Source organism: Sprattus sprattus (assembly GCF_963457725.1).
Source record: "Sprattus sprattus genome assembly, chromosome: 11".
Classification (NCBI taxonomy): Eukaryota; Metazoa; Chordata; class Actinopteri; order Clupeiformes; family Clupeidae; genus Sprattus; species Sprattus sprattus.
In genome coordinates, this window is record NC_137909.1 from 23,242,382 (window position 1) to 23,251,996 (window position 9,615).

Consider the following 9,615-nt stretch of genomic DNA (forward strand, 5'->3'; position numbering starts at 1 on the left):
GACACTGACAAATCTGTACATTTGACTGTAAATGGAATTGTAACCTGTATTGGAAACATCTTTTCACCTTTGTCTGATATTTGCTGAGCTTACAGTGTTATGCACACAACTGAAGTAGCATGAAAACTGAGACATGTTTTGTTGTGATTCTCCATGTTGACTGATTTGGATATATGGAGAGAATTACGTAAATAATATTTTCATCTGCATTGGTCTTGGGTAGTGTTTTACTGTATTGTGTATTTTCACTTTCTCTGTGTACTTCACTTACACTACTCTAATCACTGAGAAGTAGTATTGCTAAAAGTGTTTTAGGTTTATAACAGAAGTGTGTAAGTGGTACAAACAGAATTCAGTATATGTAATGTGTGTGTTTCATATGGTAACAAAATATGGTTTTGTTAAATGAGTGTATAGATTTTACAAGAGTGTTTCATTTTGCAATGGATCTGATGTTTTTGCTCATTGGGTGTGTGGTTGTGCTTATTGTGTGAGGCGATTGAAAAGCAAAACGAAGCAGTCAAAATTGTGTGTATCCGATCGTAAAAAACTGTAATGGGACCTTTGTGGTAGGGTGTCTCTGATGAAGATTTATGGTGTTAATAAACGTATTAGCGCTCGTGGCTCTGCGGTTACCCAAGAATGACTCGCCTGGCCTGGCCTCTCTCTGCTGTTCTCCGACAACAGAAACTCCCCAGTGGCCTATGCTTTCCTGCTAGTCCGTGGCATTTTTACTGGGGAGGTGGGAGACTCACTCTCTATGTGTGTGTGTGTTTGTGTATGTGTGTATGTTTGTGTGTGTGTGTGTGTATGTTTGTGTGTGTGTGTGTTTGTGTGTGTATGTTTGTGTGTGTGTGTGTGTATGTTTGTGTGTGTGTGTGGGTTTGTGTGTGTGTGAATGTTTGTGTGTGTGTGTTTGTGTGTATGTCTGTGTGTGTGTGTGTGTGTGTGTATGTTTGTGTGTGTGTGTGTGTGTGTGTATGTTTGTGTGTGTGTGTGTGTGTGTATGTTTGTGTGTGTGTATGTGTGTGTGTGTGTGTTTGTGAATGTTTGTGTGTGTGTGTTTGTGTACGTGTGTGTGTGTGTGTATGTTTGTGTGAATACCAGTTTTTAGCTCTGAGAGCTGGCATATTCATGGTGCCAATCTGTTCATTTGTATGTGTATGTGTGTGTGTGTGTGTATGTGTGTGTGTGTGTGTGTCCTGAATACTTGGCACATTGCATCCTGTTCATCAGATGACTGATTGAATTGGCAGAATGTGTATTTCAGGATTCGAGGCAGAGGTGGGTGTTTATGTGCTATGGGAAATAGCTTGTGCTCCCGTCTGTCACTTGAATCATCATAGGGCATAATGTTTTAGTGCCTTTGTGTGTGTGTGTGTGTGTGTGTGTGTGTGTGTATGTGTGTTTGAAAGAGAGAGAGAGATAGAGCTAACAGAGACCGTTTAACAGGCACTGTGAGTGGAAATATTTCAGACTGTTTATGACCTTTAAGCACCTGAAAAGCACAGAGGAAATGAACTTATTTTGACTTAAAACTGAAAGGCCCTTAATCGAATCAGACTCTCCATAGAACCACTTCATCATTTGAAGATTCAAACTTTAAGCCGGAAAGCAACATCCAATTTCAGAACAATTATCTCCTTTGCTAGCTAACATGAATGGGGAAGTTCACGAGAAGCCACAAGTAGCTACCTCAGGCAGCTGATGTTGGTTTTCACTGTGTTGTGTTAAATACCATTATCCACCGTCTTAAGTGGAGGCCGACATTCACAGGCGAATCTCAGGTCTTGATATGTTTCAGCTTGCAGTCTTCAGGTGGCTTAACCCTTACACAACAAGGTTTGCAGTTTGGAACCCTGACATTAAGGCCATGGTAACGCCATGGTTGTCCATGTTCTTTCACGTATGCCCCATGGAAGGGAATTCCGGCATAGGTAATGGGCTCAGCTACAGGTGGGGATGTTTGACACGATCATTTTTGCTTAATGCACAATCACATCAATGCAGTAAGGGAGTGCAAGTGCATGTCATTTGTTTAGAATACAGATTTTCATTCTTCTGAGCTTAAGTTACGTTTGCATTGTGTAACAGAATTCACTGGAAAAAATAAAGTCCTAACACTTAAGTTTGAGGATAAATGAAATAGATTATTAACCTTTCATGAACTTGTTCTTCCCCATCCAACAACTCTCCTTCATTGCAGAGAGTAGAGTCAACAGCCTTCTGCTAGCCTAAGGACTCACCCCCACTCATGACTGTGTAAGGCACCTGAGAAAGCATCCACAGCTAATGAGCTTTCTCTTGAAGAATGTACACTGACTGCAGCCATGTGGCGGTGGAAGCCTATGGGGAGTGTTTAGGATATAATGGTGATGGCCAATGCAGCACCAGCAGGCTATTTATGCCATTTATAGATACGAGTGACTTATAGAAATATACCTATGAAATACTATGGCATTTATAGATACTAGTGACTAATATAAATAAACCTAGTCTTTCTCTCTCCCTCTGTCCCAGGGTCTTTCTTTCTTCTTCTCTATCTATCTCTCTTATCGTGTGTGTGTGTGTGTGTGTCAGTGGGTTTGTTTGTACATTTTGGAGCAAGAGATATTTGGCTACTCAAATGTGTTTTTGACAACAGCTCATTCAGAACTAGTCAGAGAATACTTGTTAAGTCAAGTTAATGGATGAATTATAAACCTGGATGAATTCTCACACTCTCTCGCTGTGTGTGTGGGTACGTGTGTGTGTGTGTGTGTGTGCGCAGGCGCATGTGTGTGGTCACAGCTGGTCAACCTTCTATGGAAATAGAGAATATGACATCTCTCTCCTACTGGGCTGTTTTGCCACATGCACCTTCTCATTTGCAAGCGACTCGGCTGTTTTTGTATATATTCACCTTCAGTATCAGCGTAGTGTATGATAAAGCACAGTGGATTTGGCTATCTGGTAACCCTATAAGTACACCTTTGGATAAGCCATGGCTTCCTTCTCTTTGCATTTCAGAGTGTTTTGCCTATGTAAGAATGTGGTTGTATGTGCATCTGTGTGTGTGTGTGTGTGTGTGTCTCAGAATAGCTCCCTGTAATCTGCACAGGGTTCGACTATGAAGAGACACAGTGCTCGCCTCGATTTTCATGTCCTTCTCTCTCTCCCTCTCTCTCTCTTTTTCCTTCTTCATAGTGGAGAGGATGTGAACTCTATTGTGTGTGCTGACAGGCTCTTTAGTAAACCACAGATCACCCTTCCACAATGACCCCTCTTCAGGCTGCGCGTGTGTTTGTATATGTGTGTTTGTGTGTGTGTGTGTGTGTGTGTGAGTGTATGTGTGTTTGTGTGTGTGTGTGTGTGTGTGTGTGTGTGTGTGAGTTTATGTGTGTTTGTGTGTGTGTGTGTGTGTGTGTGTGTGTGTGTGTGTGTGTGTTTGTGTGTGTGTGTGTGTGAGTGTGTGTGTGTCTGTAATTACACTCTCTCCGTTGCCCTCCCGGCAGAGACGCCGTTAGCATCTCCAGCTCGTTAGCGCGAGGCGAGTGTGCATTGTTCAGCTCCGCCTCTCTGTGTTGCCTGTGAAGTCTGTAGCAGCAGATCCAGTGTTCCTCTCTGACAGCGTGGGCTACTTTAACATGCTGCTGCTGCTGCTGCTGCTGCTGCACTGAACTGCTGCCACAGTGATGAATGTGCTCAGTGGGTTGAGGCACTTGTAGACCTGAGTATCTGCCACTGAGGGAGGAAGAGCTGGACGGAGTTTAAGTGCAGCTGTTTCAACACTGTCAACCGAGAAAACAAACACACACACTCTTATGTACGTCTTTCCTGATGTATGCTGCCTACACGCACAGGGCATGTGCAGATGCACACAACACAACTCAACAGTGGTGTTATCTGTGTATCATATTCGTGCATGAACACACACACACACACACACACACACACACACACACACACACACACACACACACACACACACACACACACACACAAACTAATATGTATGTACTGTATGTACAGCTGCAAACTAACTAACATCCTCCACTACCAAAGGGACATATGATTCACAGTAAGGCTCTCTCTCTCCCTCTCTCTCTTCCTCCGTCTCTTTCTCTCCCTGTCTCTATCTCATTCTCTATCTCGCTCTCTCCCTATCTTTCTCTCTCTCCCTCTCTCTCATGCTAGGTTGGTCTGATGTGCATTGGCGCCCAAGACTCAGTCCAGCAGAGCATGGCCTCCTCTGCCATATGCATTAGAGTTCTCTGTCCAGAATGTGCGTGGGAGGACACAACAGATTGTTTTAGTATAATTGCATGTGTACTGAATTATTAGAAGAACAGTACAAAATATGTGTGTGCCGTATACCGTATATGTGTGTGCGCACACCAATATGCATGTGTGAGGTTTTTTTTGTTCCGGAGTACGTATCCGTTGGATTTAGCAAACTGTTATGAATGCGCAAGAGTCTCTACGTGTGTGTGTGTGTGTGTACGAATATCAGTTTCATGGGATATGGGATCTTCGCTGAGACCTCCATTAGCACAGCATACAGACTAGTCCCAGTAAGCTGATCTGGTGGTGGGGTGGTGTGGGCTCGACTCTGTAGGCTAGTTGAAGGGGAAGTGGGAGGACCGGGGATCAATGATCTCGGACGTAAGGAATCACTGCATCCGGGAACTTTCATCCGTGTTTCATAGCTTAAGTCATTAAACACTTCAGTATTCCAAGTTTAGCCTGTGCATATCCCTTCTCATTTTAATAGCCTATACGGGCACACACGCATACATATGCGGATAAGCATAAATAATAAGCCAGTATAGTAATGAAAAACAACTTCCTGAAGTGCACACACACACACGCGCGCACAATCACATACACATACACACACACACACACATGTGCCGTAATGCATGTGCATTGCAATGAGGAGGCATTGGAAGATGGAGTGTTTGATTGTGCACTCATTCGAGAAGCGAGATCTAGATGAAGAGATTCAGAGAGAGAGAGGGAGAGAGAGAGAGAGAGAGAATATGAAAAAGAGCAGAGGAGGCATATGGTGTTTGGTGTGTGGGTCCTTGCTGCAAACGCAAATGAGAAAAACACTAGGCTCACTATGAACAGATGGGACCCTCGGAAGAATCTGTGTGTGTGTGTGTGTGTGTGTGTGTGTGTCTTCTCGAGGCTTCATTGAAGACAGGATTAAACGCCCAGAAAGACAGCAGACTCGCAACAACGCAGTCAGCTGAACATTACTAACAACCACTAAACAAACCTCTTTATCAAACCTGTCCTAGGGAGTCTCCAAGGAAATACCTGGAAATGAAAGACCATTTCACAAGCATTGACAGCCTCTTAGAATTTCTCGTTTACATAGAAAGACTTCTAATAATCTTTAAATATGTGAATGACCCAATTTCTGTAATTATTCTAAAGACAGCACAGTATAATCTATAATTATTGCATTTATTATTTGTGAATTTATATCGCCTTGTATTGTACTTTGCTTTGAGGGACTGTTATTGTTTCAATTTTGTGACTTGCTTTAATTAGTTCCTTGCGCCAGCCATAGAGATTAGAATGTAACAGAGATGTTAACAAAGTCACTGAGAGATAGTTTTGAAACGGATAAATATTTTGATTGTTTTAGCACCCTCCGAAGAGGCAAAAGGTCAGTGTTCATGAAATATGACATTGTTTATGTGAGTTAATGTTAATGAAGTGATTTGAGACTGTAATAAGACTTTTGTTACCGTTTGCTAAGTTGATTCACAGCATTGAAAATGTTAGGTTAATACATGACGCTGGCTAGTTGGTAATAAATGTATTTTCTTTTTACTCTGCCTAGCTCTTCCGGTGGTTGGTTGATTGTGTAAGGAAGGATTTCAATAAATCAAGAAAACCATCTGTTAAGTCTTGACCATATATCGGGGGGGGGGGGGGGGGGGGGGTGGGATGCTACAAAATATGAGTGCCATAACTACGAGATCCAAAAGCATGTTGATGTGCATGTCATCTCTTAAATAAACACAGAGATCAATCACCCATACCCACCCAAGGGCCTCCATGTGAAGGTTAATGGCCTGGCAAATGGTTTGCCAATGATGGGGAGCTCATTAAGTCAGAGCTCGTGTCTGTAATTTAGGTCCCTTTCTGTGTTGTGGAGGGAGTGAGTTTCACTCACGAATCCTCATTAAATATCTCCTTCTGCCAGCAGGACCATGAGAATCCCAGAGGGAGCCATCGGGAGCAGGCGATAGCCCTACAGGGGATGTCCAGTGATCTCGCCGAGTAGGAGACCAGAGGAGGACGGACTGGACGGGAGGAGATGTGAGCGGGGCGCCTCATCAAACCCCCCCCCCCCCCCCCCCCAGCAGCTTCTGTACGCTTGCCTGACGAGGCTGTCCTTGACATCACTCCTACTTTGGAAACGAGATCTGGAGAAAGATTTTGGAAAGGGGGGAAGTTGTCATCTCTGTTTTTTTTCCCTCTCTCTTAATCAATGACTTGAGATGTGCAACATCTGCATCATGGCTTGGAACATGCAGACACTAATGGAGACGTAAATGAAGAGAGATGAAGGGCGCGGAGGGGAGCTCATTAGGAAGTCCAAAAGTAGGCCATCCCATCTTCAAGGAAGAGTAGAGGGAGGGGGGAGGACTGAGGCGGACAGGACGAGATCACTCGAGATCAGCCTCACACATCATTTCAGACTGCTTTGAACCTCCAAGACTGTGAGGCATTTCCTGCCGAAGGTTACTGACAAACACACACACACACACACACACACACACACACACAAACAGACCAAAGGCATCCCACTGGAGCACAGGCTGACAGCAGATCCAAGGAAAACATCACTGCATCTGTGACTTGTTGCATGTGTAGGGGAGAACGCACAGCCGCTCACACCACCCCATGCGCTCGCCATGGAATCTTCCGGCAGTGTGGGCCTGTCCACGGCAGCGGTGGTGGCCATCGTGTGTAACGTGCTGGTGGCCGTGCTCATCTTCGTGCTCTTCCTCGTCCTCTACCACGCCTGCAAGGTGCCCTCCAGCCAGGAGAGGGAGCCGGTGCTCACCCCGGAGCAGGGCCAGCATGAGCGCAACGAACACAAGTATCTGCTGAGCGCCACCTGAGCCCCTACCCCTCCCCCAGGTGACTGCCCCGTGCCCACCTGAGCACCTGCCCTGCCCCCAGGTGACTGCCCCGTGCCCACCTGAGCACCTGCCCTGCCCCCAGGTGACTGCCCCGTGCCCACCTAAGCACCTACCCCTGCCCATGTGACTGCCCCGTGCCCACCTGAGCACCTACCCCTCTCCCAGGTGTCTGCCCTGTGCCCACCTGAGCACCTACCCCTCTCCCAGGTGTCTGCCCTGTGCCCATCTGAGCACCTACCCCTCCCCCAGGTGACTGCCCCGTGCCCACCTGTATGGCTTGCTCAGATTCAAACCCTGGCCAGCAGCTTTCCTGGCATGTCTGTATGCGTGCGCGCGTGTGTGTGTGTGAGAGAGGGAGAACAAGAGAGTGCGTGTGTGTAAGCAAACTGGCCTCTAGAAGAGGCATGATGGACCCTATGCCCGGGGAGATGAGTTGGCATAAACATGGATGTAGATATATTTAAAGCAAGCTGCCTTCAACTGCAAGCTTCCCAGCGCTCTCTCCCTCCCTCCCTCCCTCCCTCTCGCCCTGCCTGCCCTTTTCTCATGTGGTATTGGGTGAATATCTGAACACACACGGCTGGGAGCAGCTCGTCAGCGCCAGACTACGGCCCGAGAAGTGACTGACTCATCCCATCTGAAATGTCAGGCGTGAGCCCTCTCACCTGGCTCTCATCAAACCAGCCGTGCTTTTCTTTCTGTTCAAATGCAAGCATGCACACACACACACACAGACGCACACACGCACATGCACACACATGCACACACACACACACACACACTAACACCTACCACAGAATATTAAATGAAGTGCTATTCAAAAGTGCTGCCATAATTATTGGTATATTTCCTGGTCGGACTGACATTTGAAAAATAGCTTGTGTGTGTGTGAGAGAGAGAGCCTGAGGATGTGATTGTCGAGTAGGTGTGGGTGTAACATGACTTACACCACTCCATGAAGAGTGTGTTATATAATAGGAGAGGCCCTCCCTCTCTTCTTCCCACAAGTTCTAACGTCGCCTGAACAATCATATGTGTGTGTGTGGACACTAGAACAACAGAAATGATACCAATCAAATAACGACATCTAATTGGACCAAATGGACAGACCTGGACTGACTACAATACCAACTAACTTGTATCCCAAGAGTGTAAGTGTCTCTAATGTTCCTTCAGTCACCATGCACATCACATCAGACAATGTTCTATATGCTACCGCTATCTGCAACACATACACACTAGAACCAGAACCAGAAATGTGATCTGGTACCATACAAAAAAAAAAGTTCTGTCATAAAGAGGAACTAAAGAATGCTGCATGGATTTGTGCTTTAACTTTGTGCTGTCAGCTGACTGGTTGGATGTTGCTTGATATGGCATGTGAGCCAGAAAGAGGAAGCAGAGGGGACAGGGCGTCCGGGAGTGTGTTGTGATAATCGTAGGCGTCTGCAAATCACTGCACAAGTGTAGGAACGCCTTGGTCTCAGAGACTGGGCCGTGCCTAAAACATGAGTGTCTCATTTGTGATCATCACTTGGGTGTTCCTTTGCTTTGGGTGTAAAGATGTTTTGGGCCATGATGTGTTTTGTTGAAGATCTGTCTTCCGAGTCACGCCCAACCCCAAAGCAACTCTTGTGCAGATGTTCAGTGACACATCTGCATCAAATTTCGCACCAAAAACAACCACACCCACAGACACACACACACACACACACACACACACACAAACACACACACACACACACACACACACACACACACACACACACACACACACACACACACACACACACACCTACTGAGAACTGAAAGCTCCCCTTTTTCCCCCTGCACAAAACAACATCTCCACTAAAACAGAGAAACACTTAGCAGACAAAACCAAAACAGATGAGACAAACCAAAATACTGCATTTGATCTGATGTGTGCGTGTGTTTTTTTTGTTTTTTAATAAATACATTTTCAAAGCCGAAATGTCTGTCATTCTTTTTTTGCAGCGGTAAGAATATTCTCATATGAGCTACTTTTAGATTTCACAGATTTCATTTAATTCCTTTTTTTTTTGTAGACCTTGAGATTTGATTGGGGATCTATAACGTGGCCTTCAGATAGTTCTAACAAATCTGTCTTACTGACAGAGAGAGAGAGAGAGAGAGAGAGAGAGCGAGAGAGAGAGAGAGAGAGATGAAGAGAACAGAAGGTGTCCCTATCTTGATGTTTTAACTGCTGTTGCTCTCCGGCTCCCTCAGCAAACTCAGGAGCTTCTCCATCTTGGCGAGCTCCACCTCGGGGCCCTTGGGCGTCTCCTGGCCCTTCTTCTCCTGTGGACACACGGACAAGGGCAGAGACGGTCAGAGAGACAGCGTTGATAGAATCTAAAAGAGCACGCCAAACTTGAAGAACGGGCCGGAAGACGCAGTCAGGATTTCTGGAGTTTATTTAAGCGTGGAGATCCCCGTCTAAGAGTGT

General features: G+C 45.7%; 1 protein-coding gene across 1 annotated transcript in view; it reads right to left on the reverse strand.

Moving 5' to 3' along the window:
- Nucleotides 1-9,365: 9,365 nt before the first annotated feature.
- dnai1.2 (dynein, axonemal, intermediate chain 1, paralog 2) overlaps nucleotides 9,366-9,615 on the reverse strand; it is a gene marked incomplete at both ends in the record, with an annotated part of 34,496 nt that continues 34,246 nt past the window's right edge. The window contains one exon of the mRNA XM_080847529.1: nucleotides 9,366-9,467. Within this exon, the coding sequence (XP_080703655.1) occupies nucleotides 9,366-9,467 (102 nt within the window). The remainder of the gene's footprint in view (nucleotides 9,468-9,615) is intronic.